We start from the raw sequence: 26,421 nt of genomic DNA, 5'->3' as shown, positions 1-26,421 counted from the left end.
TTTCTTCCTGCCTTTACACTAATCAAATATTTTGATACTGCATTTTTCCTTCTGGAAAGTTGTTGGTTATTCTTTCTTATTCTTTCGGTTAGTACCCTAGAGGTTGCATGTTCATCCATGACATTTAATAATCTTCCATTGTGATTAACTCTTTCATTATAAATATAAATTAGTAACTTCACCTTGTTCCAGAAAAAGGATCTTTGAACATGGTTGACAATTTTATCCTCTCCCACCTTTTGCGTTATTATCATTGTGCATTTTAATTGCACATATATTTTAACCCTCACAAGGCATTAATACGATTATTTTGTATAGTTAGCATTAATTTACATTTGGCCACGTATTTCCTTAGTCTTCTTTCCCTTCTGTATTTCCTGTTTTCACTCTGGTATCATTTCCTTTCTGCCTGAAGAACCCCAACTCTTATATGTAAATTATCTCAATTTTTATTTGTCTGGAAATGTCTTTACTTCACTCTCACTTTTGAAGGACATCTTTATCTGGCTAGAATACAGAGTTAGTGATTATTTTTCCTCACAACACTAAAGATGCCTTTGTCTTCTGATTCACATTTTTCTAAGGTGTCCTCATATCAGTCTTATTATGGCTTTTTAATTTTGTTCCCTCCTCTAGCTACTTTTAAGATTTTTTAATTTTTCTAGTTTTCAACGCTTTTACTATGGTACACCACAGTGTGGTTTTATAAGTATTAATCTTTCTTAGGATTGACAGTAATCTTGAATCTCACTATTATAGCTCCAAATCCACCACAGTTTGGGAATCCAGTTACTTGTATGTTAGATTTTATTACTAGAGTTAATGCATCTTTTATGATTTTTTCCCTTTATTCTTAATATCCTTTTCTCTGCATAGGTCAGTCTGGATATTTTCAACTAATCTATTTTTCAGTTCATGAATCCCTTCTTCAACTATGTCCCAGCTGCTGTTAAACTAATCTTCTGAGTTCTTACTTCACTTATTGTGGTTTTCAGTATTTGATTTTCCATTTGATTTTTTTCGTTGTAGATTTCACAATTGTTTTAAGGTCTGTGACTGATAATTCCAATACCTGGATCACTTATGGGTCTATTTCTACTGTCAGATTTTCTCTTGATCCTGACTCCTTATTTCCTAATAACATTTTTAACTGCACATCAGATACTGTGTGTTAAAATCTGTATACAAGCTAATTCTGTTTCTTCCTCCAGAAAAGATGTACCTATGGCTGGCACCTAGATGATGGGCAGATAACACCAATTCCATTTGGGCTGAGTAGATTGAAGGTTGGGTTTCAGACTTAGCAAGATTCAGCCTACCTTTAGTTCACCCTCTCTTCTAGTAATTATAACTTCCAAGGATTCCAACTGAGAGCCTGGAATGATTATCAAAACCCCTACTCCTTAGCAACCACTGAAACAAATTTTTGGCCCCCCAGCACAAGATTAGACCTCACAAGACATTATTAGAATTGTTTCACAGAATCAATAGTCACATCTTACTATACTGCTGACCTTTTGATCTGCTTTCTGCTAAGCTTCTTAGCTTGTTTCCCAAAGGTTAATAACAGAAAAATGATCTGGAATAGTGGTACATGACAGTTACCCAAGCTACTTGAGAGGAGGATTACTTGAGCCCAGGAGTTCGAATCCAGCCTGGACAAGGAAACCCTGTCTCGTAACAATAATAATAATAATAAAAACACCACAACCAACACAGAAATAACTCAAGGGGAAAGCCTCTTCAGAGTGTAAGCCTTATTTCTATCTCTTTTCCTTCAAGATCTTGTACCCTCGAATTCTGCCTATGTTGTCAGGCCTGAGATTACATAAACTTTGCAGGCTCCTCTGCCTTAATCTCTGCCCAAATGAATACTCAGCAAATGCCCCAAAGGGAAAAGTGGTATAAAAAAATGTTAGACCCACCCCAGTGCACTTCTCTTACTGCTGGGATTTAGGTCTCTTCAAGTCCTAGCTACCTCAGAAGTTTCCAATGCCTCAATCTTATTTCCTTTTAAATTGAATATATTCTGATTAAATCTTTTAAATTTAATCCTTTTAAAACTTCTGGTTTGGAGGCGGTTTGGGTGTCTTGCTTGTTTCTCGTTTTTCCCACAGCTGGAATATTAGTCTACTGGCAGAAACGGAACTATTAAATTTTTTCTCTAAAGTTTTTAAACAAGGTCTGATCCAAACAATAAAAGATTCAAAACAAAGTAAAAGTACATTGTTTCTGGCCTAGATGTTTTCTTCCCAACAAAACCCAAAATCCTTGGTGCCTAGGGATTTGTTAAGTATGTGGCCAAACTGTGACTTAGGACAGAATTAAATGAAATCCACATTATATACTTCTCATTAAAACATCAGCATTTAGATCAGTCAGCTATATTTCAATAAGCAGTAAATTCATCTTAAAAGAAGAAAGGGAAAGAAACTAATATATATTGAGGATCTATTATTATAGGTATGTATTTTTCTTTATTTTTCTCTGTCTCTCTGGCTTTTTGATTGTTTGTTTGTGTTTGTTTTTGAGACGAGGTCTCGCTTTGTTACCTAGGGTGGTACAATCATAGCTCAGGGCAGCATGGAACTCCTAGGCTCTAGTAATCCTCCCACCTCAGCCTCCTGAGTAGCTGGGACTACAGGTGCACACCACCACATCCAGCTAGTTTTTTTGTTTTGTTTTTTTTGTTTTTTTTTTGTAGAGACAGGGGTCTCTCTTTGTTGCCCAGGCTGCTCTCAAACTCTCAGCTTTAAGCAATCCTCCTGCCTCCCAAAGTGCTAGGATTATAGGTGTGAGCCACCACGCCCAGCCTCTTTTCTATTTTCATACATGTTTACAAATAACAGAATCACAGATTCACAGGACCTCAAACCGAGGTATCTACCTAAATGTTCACAGGAGCAGACCAGGTACTTTTAAAATGAAAAATACAAAGCACTAAATTAGAACAGACAGACATGACATTAATGTGGGAGAATTATAAATAGAAGGAAAAGCATCTCTTCATACTGTAATATTGTAGGTGATATGCACTTTAACAGCATGAGACCACAAAGTCTTTTCTGCCATTAGTTTGAGAAAGAAATTTACCATAAGTTTAAATGAGCAAATGAAGCACAAAAGTGAGGCCAGTAATTGACTTAATTAAATGTTAGCCCAATTTCCTAACTTTACCACAGTTTTGCAGTATTAGTCAGGCAGAACTCTCCCCGTTTTTTTAGATCTGTCAAACATTGAAGCCGACTTAGTACAATAAACTCAGCAATCTCATACATTAACACACACACAACTCAATACAAGGAAAGCGTTTAGAAATTTTATTCATAAGTATAAATGCTTTCTTTTAAAATTTAAACTAGGTAATAAAGAACTAAGATCTACTACTTTCTAAATTATTCTTACTTTAGAATAGGAAAAGTTCATGTACTACTATTGCAATGTTTTCTGAATTTGTTCAAATTCTCAGGATTTTTTTTTTTTTTTTTTTTTTTTTTTTTTTTTTTTTGAGGCAGAGTCTCTCTCTTCACCAGGCTGGAGTATAGTAGCAGTAGTAGCACTCACTTCAGCCTTGACATCCCAGGCTCAAGCAATCTTCCCACCTCTCAGCCTTCCAGGCAGCTGGGACTACAGGCACATTGCACCACACCTGGCTAATTTTTTTATTTTTTGTAGAGACAGAGTCTCGTCATGTTTCCCAGGCTGGTCTCGAACTCCTGGGCTCAAGTGATCCGCCCGCCTGACGCTTGCAAAGTACCGGGATTACAGGTATGAGCCACCGCACCCAGCCTGGATATGCACTAACTCAAAATTATCAAAATCTCCTTTCTCTAAACACAGAATATTATAAAAGTGGCTGTTGCATAAACCTTAATGTTAACAAACTCGAGTAGATGGACGGGTGCTAAGTAAAGAATATAGTAAGTCTCTTCCATGGAGACTACTTATCAGAATTACTAATTGAAATTAAATTCCACAAGTAATTTCATTTGGGAGATAGTCAAAAAGAGTAAGAACAATTTGGGGAGGAGGGGAAAAGAAAGAGGGGGACTAATCTTAATATTAGACATTTCTAAAATATAGTGATAAAGAGTGTTATTAGACACAATAATAGACTTTGTCAGAAAATATTCAGCTTAGAGTAACACCTCTGGGAATGTGTATTAATTTAAATGTATGATTGAAAAGTCAGAATAAATATAAGGAAAGAAATCATCGGTCATGAATAATGATGGAACTTTTGCTTAGCTAAAATTAATAGAAAGAAAATCAACTTGATTACTACTCTTAAATAAATTCCAGCTCATGTAACACTGTTTCAATGTTTTCTGAATTTGTTCAAATCCTCAGGATATGTACATTTCTTTTTTTCTTTTTTTCTTTTTGGCAGAGTCTCTCTCTTTCGCCCAGGCTGGAGTATAGTAGCACTTCATCCTTGACCTCCCGGGCTTAGATCTATTATGAATAATAAATTTCATATAATAATAAAGTCTGAAATAAATGTTAGGTCTATCCACTATGAAAATCTGGTGGGTAAATAGAGGAATACAGAAATTTTTTAACCTTTCTAACAATTCAGTACATCCCAATCAAAATCTCAGCAATTTATTTTGTAGATTTTTACAAACTGATTTTAAAATTTATATGGGAAGACAAAACACCCACAATAATCACAATATTGGAGAAGAACAAAGTCAGAGACAGACATTACGTAACTTCAAGACTTACTATAGGCCGGGCACGGTGGCTCACACCTGTAATCCCAGCACTTTGCGAGTCCAAGGTGGGCGGATCACAAGGTCAGGAGATCAAGACCATCCTGGCCAACAAGGTGAAACCCCGTCTCTACTAAAAATACAAAAATTAGCTGGGTATGGTGGTGGGGGCCTGTAGTCCCAGCTACTCAGGAGGCTGAGGCAGGAGAACTGCTTGAATCCAGGAAGCAGAGGTTAGTCGCAGTGAGCCAAGATGGCGCCACTGCACTCCAGCCTAGTGACAGAGCGAGACTCCGTCTCAAAAAAGAAAAAAAGACTTACTATAAAGCTACAGGAATCAAGACAATGTGGTGTTGGTTAAAGAATGGACATTGAACAAAACCATATTCTAATGTAAATAAAATGTATAAAATACATATCAAATAATCACTATATAAAATGAGAGACAAAAATAAGAAAATGTGGACATCCAGTGAAAAGGAACTCTATAAGTAGAAATACTACTTCTGGCTGGGAGATTCATGAAAGGGTTTAAGGAAGACACCTCCTTGGACATTTGCAGAGAAGGCTGGGGTAAACTTTTGAAAGGCTCAGAATTCTAGGTTGAGGAATTAGTGTGGTAACAATGTGGAGAATATATACCTGAAGAAAGTGTAGCATATTTAGGAACTGAGTTCAGTTTGGATAGATAACTAATAGTATAAAGAACTAATTCGAGCTAGAAATAAAGTAAGATTACAGTTTCAGATTCCTTTGTAAGAACTGAGGTCATATGATAGCAATTAAATTAGGAACGGTCTGCTGGAGGGACAGTGTGCAATACTTACAGGCAAGTTAAACACCTAGATCTAAGAAGACATTATCAAGGCAGCCCCCAACAAAATGCCATGAGAATAATCCAGTCATTAGCTGGATTCAACCAGCTGCACATATTTGTTCCTAACCAATGCTTGAATAATTTCCAGAGGAACTAAAAACTCCTTATGGGGGCCTGGCATAGTGGCTCACGCCTGTAATCCCAGCACTTTGGGAGGCCAAGGCATGCGGATCACTTGAGGTTAGGAGTTCAAGACCAGCCTGGCCAACATGGAGAAATCCCATCTGTACTAAAAATACATGAAAATTAGCCAGGCGTGGTGGTGGGTGCCTCCCAGCTACTTGGGAGGCTGAGGCAGGAGAATCGCTTTAACCCAGGAGGCAGAGGTTGCAGTGAGCCAAGACCACGCCATTGCACTCCAGCCCAGGCAACAAGAACTAAACTCTGTCTCCAAAAAAAGAAAAAAAAAAAAAAACCTTATGGGGAAACCACATACAAATCAAATCAATACCACCCACATCAAATCCATGCTGGAGCTTTAGAGCCTGTACCTCAAGAATCAATAAATGATATAATTAATTTCCTTACATGTAATATAATTGTCATTCACACAAATACTTATATTCTGGGAACTATTAGAAACAAAACTTCCAGTCCATGACTGTGTAAAGATAATCACAGTTTTTAATCGTTGACTTTGGTACATTGTTTCTATTTCTTCATCTGAAAAAAAAAATTATTTATTGAGTGTTTACACTTACAAGGCACACGTTCCATGTATGTCCTGTTCTGGAAGAGGCATCTGTAGTAACTCAGTTCGCTCTCACTATTTTCTCTACACAGAATCTAGAACGTGGTTACTCGTCACATATCAAGAGAGTGAACAAATGCAATTACCACCAGCTTACGAAGTATTTAATTTTGCTGGTTTAGCTGCTGTTTCTTCTGTGGTTTCTGGTGTTATTTAACTTTCATTTATCTCTATCTTTGCACTGTCCAATCTGATTCATTGTTGTGTGAGATTTGGGTTTGGTTCTGTTTTTTGTTTTTTTGTTTTTTTTGAGACGGCATCTTGCTCCGTCATCCAGGTTAGAGTGCGGTGGCACAAGCACAGCTCACTGCAGCCTTGATCTCCCAGGCTTAAGCAATCCCACCACCTCAGCCTCTGAAGCAGCTGGGTCTATAGGTATGCTGGCTATGGCTATTAGCCACCACGTCCAGCTAATTATTTTTTTTATTTTTTGTAGAGACAGTTTCACCATGTTGCCCAAGCTGGTCTCAAACTCCTGGGCTCAAGTGATCCTCCCACCTCAGACTCCCAAAGTGCTTAGATTACAGGCGTGGGCCACAGCACCTGGCCTACTTTTCTCTTTTGTCAGATACTGCAAGGCTTTCAATATGTTCTTCTCGTCTCACATATGGCTCACATTTTCCAGGGCTATGGAAATCAGTGTGCGGCAATATGAGGCCCATTCTGTGTGCTCTTCCCTGCGCTGCTCTTTGTACTTTTTTCAGTGGTCTAAGGACCGTTCTAAGGTTTCTGGTGCCAGCAAAGGACTCTTCTACAGTTCCACGTGGTCTTAAGAGTTAATGCTTCACCATGAAGTCAGGGGTCACATGTGGCCTGATCTCAGAAGCCACATGAAAGTAATCAGGTTGTACTACCAGTACTGACCTCATGCTCACTATCAGAATGTTCCATCTGGTCTGTGTGATCCTCAAGTTGTGTAGATCCTGCTGGTCTTTGCCCTTCTCTCACACTTTTGGGATTACTTGCAAAAAAAAGTGTATCTTCTCAGAATGTGTGACTGTATCAATCACTAAAGAGGTTGTGTGAGCGGGGTGAGGTGGCTCACACCTGTAATCCCAACATTTTGGGAGGTTAAGCTGGGAGGATCACTTAAGGTCAGGAGTTCAAGGCCAGCCTGGGCAATATACCAAGAACCCATCTTTACCAAAAGAAAAAAATTTAATTAGCCAGGCATGGTGGCTTGTGCCTGTGGTCCTGGCTACTCAGGAGGCAGGAGGATCCCTTGAGACCCAGCACTGGAGGCTGCAGAGAGCTATGATCATACTACTGCACTCCAGCATGGGTAACAGAACTAGAATTAAGTGGAAAAAAAAAAAGAAGTTATTTAACTCAATAAAAGGAAGACTTCTCTTAAGTCTTCAAATCAGAGACGAAATACAAGATTTTGTATGCATGCATATTATTTGTATTGCCTTCTATAAATAGATTCTATAAGTTTTATCTGATTCACAAAGACACCATGACTAGGGATGACCATGTAATTTCTCAACCAGACAGGGACACTCTGGACAACCAAAGGGGGAACTAATAGTGATTAAGCTGTGACCACAGGTATTAACCTGGACTGTGTCAGGCAAATAAGGATGGAGGATTACCGAATCCAAAAGGTTATTTTCTGACTTTCCCTTTCAAAAATATGCCTCTTCTCCCCACATAGAGAGGCAAATTCAAAAACAGCTGTACTTAACAGACAAGAAGGCTCTACCATATGTTCAAAACTGTTAACTACAGTAGCAGAAACAGAATTTTTGGTACTTTTCAGCCCCTCAATTTTTGGTCTGTAAACTCTATCTCATAGTCCCTCTAGTCAGCAAATATTTCCTGACTATCTAGTATATAACATGCATTGTCTTGGATATTAGTGGTATAAAAGTGAATACCACAGACCCTCCAGTCAGCAAATATTTCCTGAATATCTAGTACATGACATGCATTGTCTTGGATGTTAGTTGTATAGCAAGTGAATACCACAGACCCAGGGGCCTGCCCTCCTGAGATTTACACTGTAATGGGGATAGGAAGGCAATAAACAGACCAGGATTACATAGTCTTCAGAAGGTGTTGAGTGCTTTGAAGAAAACACATACACAAAAAAAAAAAAAAAAAAAAAAAAAAAATGCAGGAAAAAGTGTTAGTTGTTGTTTTTGCTTTTGTGTTTGTTTTTTGGGAAGGATATTGCACCATTGCACTCCAGCCTGGGTGATAGAATGAGACTCTATCTCAAAAAAAGAAAAAACATTGAGAATAGCTGACTCAATAGGTTCCACATATCTTTAAGTCACTCATAAATTGCAGAATGGTTTATTACAATTCAATCAGAAATACACCATGTCATTTATTTGCTATCATATGTTTACAAATGAAAATTTTTTCTATTTTAAACACACACAAATAGCTGAGGAAGATGTCCAAATTGAATGAGACTAATCAAATAAAATAATCTATACATTCAAGATTCATAATCTAAAACAGTGCCTAACTACGCCACTGTGATTAAATTACATGCTGCTTAAATTGACCTCCTTATTGAGTTTGATGACAGAGTCTGGAAACCACGTCATTCAAATACTTAGAAATATGGAATATCCTTGGCTTCTGAGTAGAAGGTTGTCTTTCTAGACACAGAAAGACAGTAAAACTGAAAGACGCATCTTTCAACCACAGACAAGTTTCCACATTCACCTAAGTGATAGATGGATAACTGTTACTCAGTGAATATTTTTAGCTATGAGCCCTTCAGGAGATTATAATCACATTCACCTTTACATCACTGCATCAATTTTGCAGACGAAGGGTAGGTACATATTTATATACAGAGGCTTTGGACAAGATGCTGGCTAAATATCACATTAATGAGTAAATTTGTGAATTTATTGGCATTATAATCTAATTATGGAAGTATTATTTATGCTTTACCAGAGATGTTCCTGAATAGGAAAGTAAACAGAACACAGTCCCTTAAAATAATGTCAAGTTAGACTAGATATTTGAGAATGGAAGTTTCAGATATAAATAGCTAGTAGCATCATATTGTCTACAATATAAACACACACTAATCCATTCAGCATTTCACAGCTATGAGGACGTACAACGGGAGAGTGTTGGGTAGGTAATTAGATCTCTCCTCTGTTCTCTGATTGAACTCTTTACTATGAAAGTAGGTTCATACCACATTCTATTTATCTACTCTCTTTATTATTAGATTGCTAAGAGTCTCAAGAGCGAGGAGGCATTGTTATTCATCCCTGTCCCCCTAGCTCCAGAATGCACAAAAGTAACTCAATCTCTGTGGAATGAATACCGTATGAATGAGACAGGTGGAGAATGGACATGCGCTTTCTATTTCTTGGCCATGGAGACACCTGAGCACAGTTGGATTTGTTTTCCTAGGTAAAGATTTCCCTTGTTGGTCCTGGTTTGGCTCAAGAACATGGGGAGTCCCAAATATAAACATTTCCAGTGAAAGCATACAGATGCTAACTATGTATCTGCTATATGATGTAGCAGACAATGTTAGAAATTATCTGACCTTCATTTTCACATACAATTCTTTTCCTTCTCCCAATAAAAGAACCTAGTTCTTAGAAGTATCCTTCCCTATTGCCATCCCCATAGTCAGAGCCAGTTGTGCTGGCCCCATTTTCTCTTGTGAGTAAATAAATTAGCTATGGGTGTGTGACAATGGGCATGAGGGAAATTCTGCCAGGGAGTTCCTGGGGAAAGTGCCTTGCTTTTAGAAATAAAGAAAGTCTTTGTGCCTATAGATGATGTTGACTTTGGATATCATCCCTGAAATTCCTACAAAGTATCTTGCAGTCATGTGGGAAGCTAGTCTGTGAACCAAGCAAACACAGAACAGACCAAAGAGAACTACGGAAATCTGAGCCAGAGCTTGGATCAACTAAATCTGAATCTTCTCTTCCTCTGGACATTTTGTGTCCTTATTTTTAAAAAACCATATATAATTAAATGGTAAAAGATGACAAGACAGTATATGATTCCATTTATATAATATTTTTATGCATAACGTTATATATGGCTATATACCAATCTTTTAGCTGTGGTTATCTTAGGGGAGAATGAGGATTATGAAGAGGGTATTTTTATTTCATACTCATATATTACTGTTATAAAAATAAAACATTTTAATGATTTAGAATTTAAATTTAAGTATATTTGCATATTGTATGCTTAGTAGACACTAATTACTTTTAACAATAGCATTAATTAAAAATAACTAAATAAACAATTGAGGATATATATAAATGCAATTTGTTGAGTTCTTATCATATTCCAGGCAGGCATCTTCCTGAAACACAAATAAAACATAATAAGTGTGGTATTACGTTTCTTTGTGAATAGGAGCCTGTTCAGCCTTTGGCTATAGTCTCTTCAGTGACAGATATCTCCACATTTACACTATTTAAAGTATGGTCACAGTTTTACATCCTAGTTCCATATTTTAATGGAGTTTAATTCTGTATTTTACTGGAGACTTATACAGAGCATATTTGAAAATGGACGAACAATGTCAAGTGTTAAACCTCATTTTTTTCCAGTGAGTCATTAGCCCAGCCATTTGAGAAATCTACTTTTAATAATATACAGAACATAATTTATATCATATGAACCACAAAATTCATCAACTCTTCCTTTTTCCTCCACATTACCCGAATGTGCTTTAATAGAAAGAAATCATCAACATAAAACTCAACTAGAGTGGACACAACATTAACTCTTTTCATTTTGATCCTTGATCTATCTGCCCTAGAGCTTGAACAAAGAAGGCTTTCCAATGTAGTGCCTCTGAGCAGATACCAAAAGACCAGAAGAATGAGGATATAAAAGAAATATTAAAATCTACTGTTGGAACTGTGACCACATTTTAAATACTATTATCTCCCACAGAAGAGACTATAGCCAAAGACTGAACAGGCTCCTATTCACAAAGAAAAATAATACCACACTCACTATTTTGTATTCGTGTTTCAGGAAGATGCCTGTCTGGAATACGACAGGAACTCAACAAATTGCATTTATAGATATCCTCATTTTTTTAAGTTATTTTTCATTAATGTTATTGTTAAAAGTAATTAGTATCTACTATGCATGCAATATGAAAATATACTTAAATTTAAATTCTAAATCATATGATTAACTACTGAAAACTCAGAAAACCTTCAGAGAATGAAGCCCGTTAAATGCATAATGTATGTGAATCTATGAATTGGCATGTTGTACATAAGATAGATTGAAATTCCTATTGACTGGTTTGCAAGAAAATCAGGCTCCTGTCAAATCAAAAAGTATACTTTTCAGTCATTTTTCAGCTGGATTGCTCTCACTTTCATTTGATCTTTCAATAACATCTTACTCAAGCTCAGCACATCTATCCACATCCTAATCCCTGGGACTTGTGAAGATGTGACATGGTAGGTCACTGCTGGCTTTGAGAGTGGAGGATGGGTCAAAGGCAAGAATGTAGGCTAGAAAAGGCAAGGAAACAGATTCTTCCCTAGAGTCCCTGGAAGCAATGTAGTGCTGCCAACACCCTGATTTTAGCCCATGGAGACTGATTTTTAGACTTGTGACCTCTAACACTAGAAGATAATTAATGTATGTTGTTTTAAGTCATCAACTTGGCAGTATCTTGTAACGGCAGCTATAGAGCAACTATAGCTAGGGCCTTCAGGTAATTGAAGGTTTTACTATTGTGGGTGTTCATTGTTTTGTTTTTGTATTTTGTCCAGAGATTATAGTTGTTTTTTTCAGAAGGATCAGATCTGGTAGGAGCTTACTCAGGCATACTCAATGCAGAGACCATCACAATGATGACAGCATACCCATAGTGCTTCTTGCATGCTGGGATTGTTCTACACATTTTACTTATATTATTTAATTCTCACAACAAAGGGAGATGCTAGTATTTTTCCCACATTATAAATGAGAAAATTGAGGCACAGAAAGGTTAAGTAACTTATGTTACCAGGAAATGAACTCAGGGAGTTTGCACTATAATCTATGAACTTTAACCACCGGAGATAATACACAGATCTTCTTCCTCTTTTGCTCTTGAATTTATATAAAATGATCTTAGGTGCAATTACCTGTCTGAAATTGGAGCTTCAATGTTTGATAAATGTACTTTTAAAAAGTAATTTGGCCTCAGTGTTTCAAAAATGTATATTTTTTAATTTATATAGCAGTAAATTTAGTCAGTTGCTTCCCAGTGCATTTTTTTTTTTTTTTTTTTTGAGATGGAGACTCGCTCTGTTGCCCAGGCTGGAGTGCAGTGGCACGATCTGGGCTCACTGCAAACTCCACCTCCCATGTTCAAGCAATTCTTGTGCCTCAGCCTCCCAAGCAGCTGGGATTATAGGCACATGTCACCACGCCTGGTTAATTTTTTGTGGTTTTAGTAGAGATGGGGTTTCATCATGTTGGCCAGGCTGGTCTTGAACTCCTGACCTCAAGTGATCCACATGCCTCAGCCTCCCAAAGTGCTGGGCTGACAGGTGTGAGCCACCGTGCCCAGTCCCATGCATTTTTTAATGTTCTTAGAGTACATGTCTTAAAGAGACAGGGGTTTTATAAAAAGAATGACACAAGTGTTGTGTTTTATTTATTTATTTATTTATTTATTTATTTATTTATTTATTTATTTTGAGATGGAGTCTCACTTTGTTGCCCAGGCTGGAGCACCCGCTCTCTGCAACCTCCATCTCCCGGGTTCAAGCAATTCTCCTGCTTCAGCCTCCCGAGTAGCTGGGATTACAGGTGTGTGCCACCACACCCGGCTAATTTTTGTATTTTTCATAGAGATGGGGTTTCTCCACATTGGCCAGGCTGCTCTCAAACTCCTGACCTCAGGTGATCCATCCACCTTGGCCTCCCAAAGTGCTGGGATTACAGGTGCCAGCCACTGCTCCTGGCCAACACAAGTGTTTTACTACTCCACATTCTACAGCTCCATTTTTCATAAAAGCTGGACATGTCTGAGTCTGATCTATACCTCTGTTAATAATTAAGTCATTGTAATATTTTGTACTTTGAAGACAGTACATAATTTGGAAAGAGGAAACATCATTACAGTTTCTTATAAAACAAGCCATTTTACTAAACTGAAACATAAAAATCATTTTAAGAATCTCTGGACATGTTTTGGATTGTCTTCCTGACAAGTATTATTTTCTATTAAATTTTTTTTTTTTTTTTTTTTTTTGAGACAGAGTCTTGCTCTGTCACCCAGGCTGGAGTGCAGTGGCACCATCTTGGCTCACTGCAAGCTCCGCCTCCCAGGTTCACGTCATTCTCCTGCCTCAGCCTCCCGAGTAGTTGGGACTACAGGCACCCACCACCATGCCCGGCTAATTTTTTGTATTTTTTAGTAGAGACAGGGTTTCACCGTGTTAACCAAGATGGTCTCGATCTCCTGACCTCGTGATCCGCCTGCCTCGGCCTCCCAAAGTGCTGGGATTACAGGCGTGAGCCACCAGTGCCTGGTCTATTTTCTATTAAAATTTTAAGGAATTGCCTACTGAGCTCAAATTGTTCCTTGGAAAAAATTTTGAAATGATTTTTCTATTAATAATTTTAATATTACTTCTAATTGTTTTGGAAATGATTCTAAAAAGTGCCATGAAAATTTAAAGAATAACAAGCTCCACATACACAATTCCTTCTTCATGCTAACATGATAATTATATACACTTCTATAACATACATGAAATTATACTATAATTGTTTTTCTATCCCTGCAGTTGTAAACTCATTGATGACCAAATACACACTTAAATTTCTATACAGAGCCTTTATAAGATATAATTTATCTTATAAATGTTGAAAAAGTTAACACTAAATGATTAGAATTGGATTTATTTAATATTCAATTCAATATGATTTGCTCATCACAATATTTATAACATTACATTGTGAATTTTATAGATATTCAAAGTATCATTCACAACTGACATAGTGGCAAACTACCAGTACCAGTGCCTATGCTCATGAGGAATATATAGCAAATGAATGAATGATCCAAATCTTAATCACTTAAATCATAAATGTTAATCTATTTCTCCATCAAAGAGCAGGATGTAAGGAGAAAAGAATGGTTAATTTTAATTTTTTCTCTAGTTCAATCTACAATATTCTAATAATAAAGGGACCTAGTCAAGTGGCCATAAGCTAGAGTTGAAAAGGACAGGGTCCTACAATTCCCCCAGAAACAATTAAACCGAAAGGCAGAAAGGATACTCAACGTGTACTTTAAAATATGCTGTCCTAAACAGAATATGCAAGCCATATATTGGACTCATGGCATTAAACCAAAGCAATGCCTTTTCAACAGATGGTAATTATTATAAATATTACTTGAAGAAGAATTTTCAGTAAATTTCCTGGACTCCAAAACCAAAGCCCTTTCTACTCTACTATGCCACCTCTAACTTGGTATCTGTGCTCATATGAGATGAAATCCTTAAATTAAATTAGGCATTACAAATAAAATGGTATGAGAGAAAAGTGTCTATCATAATTTTGTGAATTAAGATAAAAGGAACAGCCAAAAGCACAGTATCACCTAAATTATGAAACTTTATTAACTACAAAACACATGGAAATAAGCAAATGCTATCATCAACTCTCTATTATAACACCGTCGTGGCATCATTAAATTGGCAAACTACATGTGCCAGAATTGGTTAGGATACTGGGGTCGAGGGGAGGAAGTGGGAATTCTGGACTGACTATGTCCCAAAGAAGGAAGAAAGCCATCAAGGCCAGAGAAAAGGCAGTCAGGAATTAGCAACAGTCCAACTCAGGGAGTTTAAAAGTATACAAAAAAGAATAAGTAAAACAATAACAACATGCACCATCATTTAATCATTACTAAGCCTTGATGATAAAGTTATCCTTCCCAAAGCCACAGAGCTAACTATGGCAGAACTGGTATCCTCAAGCAGTTCTCTAAGACAACAAAGCCCGTTTTTAACCCTATGCTATATCATCCATATGCAAAATAGATCTGGAGAGCAAGAAGAGCAATACAGAGGTAGACTTGCAAGCGACATTATCCAGAACCACAGTAAACCCAGTGGGGGAAATAGAAAGAACAGCAGAAGCAAGAATGTGCATAGGCAGATGCCCAGAGAAAACGGGGCCGAAGAGAGGTGCTGCTCAACAGACACCTCCTCCTTCTCATTGCCTGTGTACTGTCTCCATCCTCAAGATCCGAAAGGTTCTGTGGGCAGCTACTGACATAAACAGGTCTTGGCCTATTTACCATTGACATGATTTTAATAAGAATAAAAGCTAACTGATAGTCAATGTAATTATATAGATATTGGATCTAGGTCTCTGTTTTAATATATATATATATGTATTTTTTTTAATTAAACAGACATTTTAAGAAAATCCACTTAGATGAAATCCTTCAGAACGATTTTGGTGCCACAAAAATATGAATTATTTTACTAATAGTCAAAATAAACAACTTTTTAGGGAATCAAAACTTCATAGATTAGGTAATATTTTCTCCCATTTCATCTTACACACCTCTTCTTCTGTTATCATAATGTTCATGATTTACTTTGTCACAAATGACATTGGGAGTTTTCTGCTAAGTTTCCTTAACCATTTTATGAAAACCACGTATTTATTCATGATCCAAGAATACTAGCAAAATGGTCCTTAACCACAAAAAACAAAGCCATGGTACTAAATGGAAAATTTTTCCTTATCATCGTCAAGTGTGTTTGTATTGCTATGTGCATATGATAACATTTTGGACATGAAATAGTATAAGTATTATTTACTGAATTACATAAGAAATTAAAGAATTATTAAATAAAAAAGAATAAGGCTTTGTAAAGAAAGTTGACTCTGAAAGAGCTGGGGATCAGGGAACACAAGGCTCTTTTTGATTCACTGTTCATCTGAAAGGAAAGAAATGATTTCATGAAAATTCGCATTACCTTCCTGGCACACTTCATCCTAGAAAAAGTGGCTCTTCGTTTAAGCAAACTACATATGATTTATTAACCTGGAGATAGTAATTTGATTGCTAACAGGATTCCCCATTAGAGTTCCATAATGAGCATAAAGGAGACATTATCAGGCACTAGAAAAGATGATACTTGGAGTACAGAAGACTTGGTTCCTACAAGTGCAAGCAGCATCCACTGGGTCACATATCATCAGACGTGATATTTAGCTGGTGCGCACTCGTATGAATAAAATGGTTAAGTGGAGAATATCTATCCTTCTTGGTAAACAGTTGCTGCCCCAAGTCCCCACAGTGCTCCCTAACCCTGACCACCCCAGAGGTCCTCCAGGATACCCCCCCATTGCTCAGGCTACCTCCAAATCCATAAATACAATAGAGACTTCCAGAACCCTTCCTCCAACGCTGTGGCTGGGGCTGTGCTAGTTAACTGGCATCACCTGTGGCAAGCTAGGAATGAATATCATTTCTGGGTATAATCAAAAACACTCAGCAGTATGACAGAAACTTTCATCTTTCCCTAATATACAGTAACCTGTGGAGCTATTTGACACTGATTTCCTTCTAAAAGTTACTAGTAATCAGAAATAGGTTTCAGCTTCATGCAAAGTGTTTTTTCCTTGTAGCAGTTTTCTCTCAAATTATATTTCCCAATTCATGTCTTTTTTTTGTTTGTTTGTTTGTTTGTTTTAATGAGATGGAGTCTCACTCACTCTGTCGCCCAGGCTGGAGTGCAGTGGCGCTATCTCGGCTCACTGCAAGCTCCGCCTCCCGGTTCAAGTGATTCTCCTGCCTCAGCTTCCCGAGTACCTGGGACTACAGGCGCCTGCCACCGCTCCTGGCTAATTTTTTGTATTTTTAGTAGAGACTGGGTTTCACCATGTTAGCCAGGAGGGTCTCGATCTCCTGACCCCGTGATCCGCCCGCCTCCACCTCCCAAAGTGCTGGGATTACAGGCGTGAGCCACGGCGCCTGACCCCTAATTCATGTCTTATGGTAACTATACTGCGCTTTATAAAATAGTGTTCAACACATCACACAAATTACTACTTTATCTATGATAGAGACATTCTAGAGAGTGAACAATTCAAAACTAAATTCAGCTAAATAAAAATATTTGAAGAGCTCCAAAAATTCTAACTAATAAATGTCTTGAAAACATAAATCCTAGAAGCTGCGTACAGTGGGATACACCTGTAATCCTAGATATTCCAGAGACTGAGGCAGGAGGATTGCTTGAGCTCAGGAGCTCAAGACCAACCTGGGCAATACAGCAAGACCCCATCTCAAAAAAACCCACAAATCCTAAAACAGTATTTCAAATTACTTCCTCTATTCCAAGAAACTTTAGAGTTTGCCTAGCCCAACCTCATGATTTGAAGAAGACAAAAGATCTTCTCAAAGTTGTTAAATTTGGGCCGGGCGCGGTGGCTCAAGCCTGTAATCCCAGCACTTTGGGAGGCCGAGACGGGCGGATCACGAGTTCAGGAGATTGAGACCATCCTGGCTAACACGGTGAAACCCCGTCTCTACTAAAAAATACAAAAAAACTAGCCGGGCGAGGTGGCGGGCGCCTGTAGTCCCAGCTACTCCGGAGGCTGAGGCAGGAGAATAGCGTGAACCCGGGAGGCGGAGCTTGCAGTGAGCTGAGATCCCGCCACTGCACTCCAACCTGGGCGACAGAGCAAGACTCCGTCTCAAAAAAAAAAAAAAAAAAAAAAAAAAGTTGTTAAATTTGAAACACACAACTTAGCAATATAAAATTTAAATTTATGGCAAGTTAGTTCTAAGTTGTTATCTATAAAGACAGATGAAATGGCAAGATGCATTTTTCTAAATGCTAATGCCAAATAAAAGCGATCTTTCTTTATAAAGGCTGATTTGCATATCAAAGTTGATCTGACTCAGGGATGTTTAAAAATCAGGAGGGGTTATTTCAGGTAGAAATGAAACTAAATGGAGAATTGTTTTCTTTCATAATTTAAGTGTACCTGAAAAGGTTTGCATGAAAGAATAAAAATTTTTTAAAGAAACTTTATATTTTTTAATAATTTCAGACTTTGCTATAAGCAAAAAACGAACCTGAAAAACTAAAATACCAAGCTTTTGTAAAATAAGCTTTTAGTCTAATACCAAATAAAAATCACTAAAGTTTCTCTTCCCTACATAATAGTATACTGCTAAAATTTAATTTAGAACTAATGCACAAATCAAGTAAAGTCCTAAGCTGCATGACACTAAAATTTTTAAAACTACAAGGCTGATGCAAATAATGTTATAACTGATGACTCATTTCTATGGATAATCATTTATGCATTACCATTTTTTAATCTTTTTACTCATCCAGACCAGAGTAATGATTAACAACAGCAACATATAGATCAATAATGGCAAAATAAAATTTTCAGTTTTATCTCTGGAAATACTATACTTTATTAAACCATGCACTGCAGTAATTACAATACCAAAAAATAAAAATTAAAAAAACCTGGAAACAAAAATTTGACCATTAATCCTCTTGCTTAATTCTAAACTTTAATAAATTGGTCAAGACTGGGTAACAGCCCAGATATCCATCACAGCAAGTCTCACTGAAAATAAAATAATCAAATAGGCTTTGAAAGAAAAATACTTGCATTAGGAAACCACATAACAATTTCAGGGCCAGGCACGGTGGCTCACACCTGTAATCCCAGCACTTTGGGAGGCCGAGGTAGGTGGATCACGAGGTCAGGAGATCAAGACCATCCCGGCTAACATGGTGAAACCCTGTCTCTACTAAAAATACAAAAAATTAGCCAAGCGTGGTGGCGGACGCCTGTAGTCCCAGTTACTCGGGAGGCTGAGGCAGGAGAACGGCATGAACCCGGGAGGCAGAGCTTGCAGTGAGTCGAGATTGCACCACTGCACTCCAGCCTGGGCGACAGAGCAAGACTCCATCTCAAAAAAGAAAAAAAAAATCAATTTTCGGAGGAAAAGGATTAGCTGTTTTTAAAATTACAATAGACTAAAGCCACATCACCAAAATTTGATTACTTAAAATATATAACAGTGCCATGAAATTTTACTTTCTGTGAAAAAGCTCAGAACATAGTCACATAGTGAGAGACATTTGAAAATGAAATAAAGGTTAATGACAAATAGCCATGCATAAAGCGATGAGTTAAAATAATAACAATAACAGCTCTGAAAATGCAAGAAAACATAGAAATGCTCAAAGAAAGGTTGGTTTTAAACCACAGACATAAGCACGAGGCCTAGTGACATAGATCACATCAAGCTTGGAATTTTTTTTTTTTTTAGTTTTCAAGACACCACAAATATGCTGGATAAAGCAGAAAGTCAGTCCTAAGGAAATTCCAACTGAAAGGCATCGACTTATTTCAGCAAAAAGAAAATCTCTGACACCTGTGAAAGAAATTGTTCATATAGTAGCTGAGCTGATTAAAATACTACAAGTCTACATAAATTGGGTACTTGCCCCTTCTGATTTCTCCACGGTGTTAGCCAGCATCTCCTGCAGGGCCCGGACAGAGAGAGACTGCTCCAGCACAAAGGTGCAGATGGAGAGGTCTGGGGGTACATTCTGCACAGAAAGAGGAAGAGCCGTCAGCAGTGTCATCTTCATCAAGCATCCAGACCCAGCTTACCTTAGGAGACTCCAGTTTCCTTCATAGAAAGAGTATTTGTCAACTTTCCACTGCAAGTTCCCCATTCATCAAGAAACACTGTCATTACTCCTCACGTTTAATACATTTTAAAAACCACAGATAGCGGCCAGGCGCGGTGGCTCACGCCTGTAATCCCAGCACTCTGGGAGGCCGAGGTGCGTGGATCCCCTGAGGTCAGGAGTTCGAGACCAGCCTGACCAACATGGTGAAACCCCATGTCTACTAAAAATACAAAAATTAGCTGGACACAGTGGCACAAGCCTGTAATCCCAGCTACTCAGGAGGCTGAGGCTGGAGAACAGTTTGAACCCAGGAGGCAGAGGTTGCAGTGAGCCGAGATCACACCACTGCCCTCCAGACCTGGCGACGGAGTGAGACTCTCTCAAAAAACAACAACAACAACTGACAAAAAAAAACCACAGATAGCAACAGCTGCCATTTGCTGAGTAACAATAACAGCTCTGAAAATGTAAGGAGACACAGCTTACTCTGATATGCATTGCCCCGGGAGCTTTATCTATAACTCCTGTGGTGGTCTATAGTAAGGATTATTACTACGTCTTGTGTGAACAGGATAAACAGAGAAGTTAGGTTCCTTTTCCAAAGTCACAGAGTTATAAAATTTTCACACTAAGGATTAAAATCCAGATTTCTCTGATTCTTATGCATTCATTTCTAACTTACCATTCAGTCTGCTGATAAAAAAAAAATTAAAGAACAGAAAAATAACACTTTTCTCAAATTAATATTAAAGATAAGCAAATACAAAACTGAATTAGTATAAAATATTCACAGACACAGGTTTCTCCTTATCCACAAAGACTTTGTGGATATCCACAGTGATTACTTTGTTTTATTCAACTTGGATGCTATATTTTGCCTCTAACTTGGTCCTGTTCTGTGTGTATGTATACTGCTTTACTTTTTCATCCTCCATTCGTTTTCTTTTCTCTTTCTCTTAAACTTCTATCTCAATCAATACAGCACAAATTCTCAAAATCTCAACTCAGGAGGTGAAGGAACGAGGATAAGAATTGACTGGCTGTTCACAATTCAGGTGATGGGTGCACTAAAAGCCCAGACTTACCACTACACAATATATGCATGTAGGAGAGCTATACTTGTATTTCCCATATATTAATCTATATAAATTTAAATTTTTTTTTTTTTTTTTTTTGAGACAGAGTCTCACTCTATTGCCCAGGCTGGAGTGCAATAGCACGATCTCAGCTCACTGCAACCTCCACCTCCTGGAGTCAAGCAATTCTTCTGCCTCAGTCTCCCAAGTAGCTGGGACTACAGGCACCCACCACCGTGCCCAGCTAATTTTTGTATTTTTAGTAGAGATGGGGTTTCACCATGTTAGCCAGGATGATCCCCATCTCTTGACCTCGTGATCCACCCGCCTCGGCCTCCCAAGGTGCTGGGATTACAGGCATGAGCCACCGTGCCAGGACTTAATTTTTTTTAAATAGAAAAAAAAAAAAAAAGGCACATGGCTGTAGTCCCAACTATTCAGACGGCTGAGGCAAGAGGAATGCTTGGGCCCAGGAGTTTGAGGCTGCCGTAAGCCATGGTCACACCACTGTACGCAAACTTGAGTGACAGAGCAAGACCCTGTTCTCAAAAAATAAAAATTAAATAAAAAAAGGGAAGAAAATTCAGATGGGGTGTTTAAATTGTGAGTGCATTTCTTTCTTTTGGTTCAATTTATGGAAATGTTTTCCAATAAATAATAATAAATAATGAAAAAGAACTGATTGGTGGGTTAGAGAGAACCATTTAAGTTACTAAGCATGTATGCTTTTGCTTAGATAAGCAGGATCCAGTATGCAGTCCAACCAGGTACAAGCAAATGTTCAATGGAGGATCTTTATATCAGAAGAACATTACAAATACATTCAACATAACGTGTAAGCAAGTTATGCCTTCTTCATAAAAAGAACGTTGGGAGGATCAATTTGACAAGCTGATGCAATGCATCAAAATTACAATTGACGCTGTTTGAAATTTTTATTAAATTGAACCACTACCATTGGAATGATTTTTCATCACAGCATAAAATGCTGCTTTATGGTTCCAAGGAAAAATTAAGTACTAGAGTTCTAAAATTAAAGTTAAAATTATTTTATAGATAAATGATGCCCACAATAAGGCCACAAAGCCTACTCAGACCCCACAAACCCCACTGGTTCCCATGCTTTCTTCTGTTTTTTTTTTTTTTTTTTTTTTTTTTTTTTTTTTTTAATAAAATTTCCTTTTCTGGCTTCTGCCATCCTCCTATCATGGGCTCCTGTTTACCCAACCCAATCACTTTCCGTTCCTGCTCAGACAATCTCAGCCAGCAAAGAGTCCTCTCAAATCTGGCACAGCTAACTGCTTTTACACTCTGCAGTTGGTCAGACAAGGGCTTTCTTTCTAAAATCCACATATAAAAGTTCAAAGGCTAGGAAAAGGACTCTCTTCTACTATGGAATTTAGGAATACATGCTCTTAAATTTAATTTTTAAAGTTCTAACCATATTAATTATAGTCTCTCCTGTTGAGATCAAGACAAATGCTAATGTAAAACAAAACTGTTAATGTAAGCATTTATTTCATTTATATCCATTTAAAATATGAGGGTTTATACTCTGGCACTACTGAAAGGGCACTATGTTATTAAATGGTGTGCTGGTGAACTGACTTGAAAAAAAGTGCCTTGAGTTGTCGCATTTGACCATTTCTGTGGTGTAAATACTCCAATCATTGCTGATTTCAAAGTATCAAAGTCTACAAATTGGCTTACAAAAATCCGAAATATCTAACAATCAACTCTTGGCAGTGTGTAAGAGCTGTTTCCAGCATGCCATTAGACTGATTTCAGACCAATATTCATTAATTGCTTTAGAATCAGCTTATCCTAATAGTTAAGAGCATGGATTCTATACACAGACCACCTAAGCAAAAATACTGGCTTCATTACCTATTACCTGTTAACTTTTATAATCTTCGGTTTCCTTCCCCCAAAAATACTGGATAATAATTATACCCTTCTCATAGGGTTGTTACGAACAAATGAAATAATGTATGTAGAGAGCTTATCACAGTGTCAAGAACATAAAAAAAGTAAAGTGAGCTATCATCATTAGTTTTGCATACTGTAATTCCTCTCCATTTCTGGAAATTACAAAGCACCACTCATTTCTTAAAATCAGTTCTCGCATGGATTCTACTTTGTACAAATAGTGTTTGAAAACACAAATCTATAATTATGCACCTGTTCATAACATCCAAAATGTTCCAGTATTGTCAAGAAAAGACACTTTCTGGTAACACTTAAAAGTTTATATTCTGGGTGCATTTAAATTGTTTCATGCCTCACTTAGATCAAAATGTTAAAGTAAGGATTGCTGTAATATCGCACGTTATTTTAAAGAATCTTGAAAACCACATGGGTTTCAAATGAATTAATTCTGTCAAATGAATTTTATTTTTCCACAGATGAGCCTGCTACAGCTATTTTTTCAGATAGTGGGAGTTAGCATAAATAAACACGCCAACAATCTTCAAAGGCAATTCTCTGTCTCTTACAAACGCCACCCATTTTGTTCTGAGTCATCTTCACCATGCTTTTTCTCTTTGTACCCAGCTCCCCCTACACACACAAATGTAATAGAAAAGCTGAGACAGTAAAAAATAAAAATAAAAAAATAAGTTTTACCTTTCAGGAAAACTTAAAACAATACTCATCAGAGATTTATAGTGTTGTCTGTTTTGCTCTAAAGAAAAATAGTCTAGTTATTTTAGGTAACAGAATCATCAGCATAATTTGGTACCTTTTAAAGTCAACAATTAAAAGTATTTCTTCATTTATATGTCTATTTCTTCAAATAGCATTGAAATTTGTTCAGTTATACCCATGGTAGCATGCTGGGTCTTTGTTCTCACTTCCCAAAAATAAAGCAGAATCACTGGAAAATAGTTTCATACATTCATCAAAGATCAGCTTTAAAAAATGGCCCCAAACCAAAATGACTCCTAAGGCCAGGAATACAAGATAAGGTAAAAAACATTTTACAAACATGTGGAGTAGTGGCTCCCATTTGCAAGCATTGGCAAATTATCATCTTTTCCTTAGTCTTAATTTGTTTTTGCTCAAGTCTTATTACTGAGAAAGTTAATTTTTAGAACTTCAACGTGAAAGAAATTTCCTTGCCCTTACTATGAGTGTGCTCCCAAATCATGAGAACTTTCATACAGTATGTTCTGCATTGTACGTGCTTCGAAATAGCCAGATCACATCAGAACACAAAATCAAAAACTGCAGTTGAGCATGGCTCTTACACATTACATATGACGTCTACCTGTAATGCAAAATTAAATCAGAGAAAGAGATTCAGTCTGTCTAAACATCTGTGTCTGTCTGTTCTACTCAGAACAGTGCCCAAAGCAAGCTGGCAGGAGGTTCGTAATACTTTTTATATGGAGACACCACCAATTTTATCAGAATATGTATACTTTGGGAAAGGTAACAGCAGCAGGGCTGTGTGCCTTTCTTTTCTTTTCTTTTCTCTTTTTAATACAAACTGGTCACCATCCTCCCCTGCCTGGCAAACACTGTATAGTCTTAGAGGGAGGAAAACAATCTCAAGAATAACCACAAAGCAGTATCTGGCTTTGCTGGCTCTGGAGAAGCTATGTAAACATCAATTAGGTTTCCAACCGAAGTATCCATCAACTATTTGGCTTCCAGAGATGTATCTGCCTAACTCACTTAAAAACCTATTGAAACATGTCATTACCTTAACTGAATAACAACCAATAATTTAGGACTATATAAGCCACATTAAGCCACCATCCTTCTTATGATTACTGTGTAAAAACTCCATACTAATAAACTATTCCATTTCACATCCTGATGCCTTTGCTTATATTTTTTTCTCCCTCAGCATGAAGGTCTCCACCTATGCACACTATTTCATATTTTTAAATCACACATAAAATCACACACAAAAATATTTCCTTGTAGGGAAGTCAAACAACACTGAAAAACTGAAAACTGTCTTTCCAAATTTGATGATACTCACTTTCCCTTCCTTTAGCTTTATAGTGTGCATACTTCCAGTCCTTTTTCTTTTTATTTATTTATTTATTTTTTGTTTTGTTTTTGTTTTGAAACAGAGTCATGCTCTGTTGCCCAGGCTGGGGTGTAGTGGCCGGATCTCGGCTCACTGAAGCTCCACCTCCCGGGTTCCCGCCATTCTCCTGCCTCAGCCTCCCGAGTAGCTGGAACTGCAGGTGCCGCCACCACACCTGGCTGTATTTTTAGTAGAAACGGGGTTTCATTGTATTAGCCAGGATGGTCTCGCTCTCCTGACCTCGTGATCCACCTGCCTCGGCCTCCGAAAGTGCTGGGATGACAGGCATGAGCCACCGTGCACGGCCTATTTCCAGTCCTTTTTCTATGCATTTACATGTATACATATGCAATGTATTCATAGCAGTAGAAGCATCCATAGCATATAGAAATATATAGATTAGCTTTTTCCATTAATGGGTTCACTCTATATAAATTACCATTTTTAAATTTACTGATATATCCTGGAGATCACTGTCTGCCAGTAAAGACGTATCTACTTCATCAGCATGACTGCTACAGAATCTAGATACACCATATTCCTGTTGAAGATTAATCCACGTGTTCTGCCATGCAACACTGTTATTCAGCTTGGATCCCACTCCACCTCATGACCACCACCACTTGCAGCCCTAATACAATGACTTACACAAAGAAAATGATGTTTGATGAACTAACCTCAAATTATGATTTCATCTATTTCTGGAAAATTAAACGCATGCACATACACTATAGGGATATAGGCCATTAGAGTCCTAATGACAAATCTGCTTTTGGTTTGGCTGTTTTGTTAACCCTAGGTTTCTAGCACAAAAGCAAACAAGTTAATTACGCTTTTCACACTGCCTTTCAATTGGGCTCCAAGTGACCTTTGGCATGACACTGGTATCTCAAAATGTATCTTGCAAATTAATGATGTAGTAAATGTTGACAGTTTGACAGCACAGAAAAGGGTAAATCCCTGCACCAGGAACGTGGAATTCAGATCTGATGGGTAACTAGCCAAGATACCTCAGGGGAGTCAGGCTGAGCTTCCCTACCTATGAAGTGGAAAAATACTCATTCTACTTCAAAGAGATCAAAGAAAGAAGAAAATCAATGCATGATAACATGGACAATGCCAATAAGTTATAATTTTATCTGCCTAAATTAAGAAAACCCTAAATCAGATTGAGAGCTCAGAATCAGAGAGATATAAATTAAGAGAAAAGCTGTTCTTCCACCAAGAGATGTGAAAACAGTCCACTTTAAAACAGAGCAGATGGTCTAAAGTTGAGGCAGGTTT

At 37.5% G+C, this 26,421-nt stretch overlaps 1 protein-coding gene across 4 annotated transcripts in view; it reads right to left on the bottom strand.

Moving 5' to 3' along the window:
- RYR2 (ryanodine receptor 2) overlaps nucleotides 1–26,421 on the bottom strand; it is a 793,619-nt gene that overhangs the window by 476,661 nt on the left and 290,537 nt on the right. For all 4 annotated transcript variants that reach the window (XM_030936088.1, XM_030936090.1, XM_030936089.1 and 1 more), the window contains exon 3: nucleotides 19,828–19,932. In XM_030936088.1, coding sequence (XP_030791948.1) covers nucleotides 19,828–19,932 — 105 coding nt within the window. The remainder of the gene's footprint in view (nucleotides 1–19,827; nucleotides 19,933–26,421) is intronic.

Source organism: Rhinopithecus roxellana, chromosome 8 (assembly GCF_007565055.1).
Source record: "Rhinopithecus roxellana isolate Shanxi Qingling chromosome 8, ASM756505v1, whole genome shotgun sequence".
Taxonomy (NCBI): Eukaryota; Metazoa; Chordata; class Mammalia; order Primates; family Cercopithecidae; genus Rhinopithecus; species Rhinopithecus roxellana.
The sequence above is the reverse complement of the archived record's forward strand: the minus strand, read 5'-3'. Positions and strand labels throughout refer to the sequence as shown.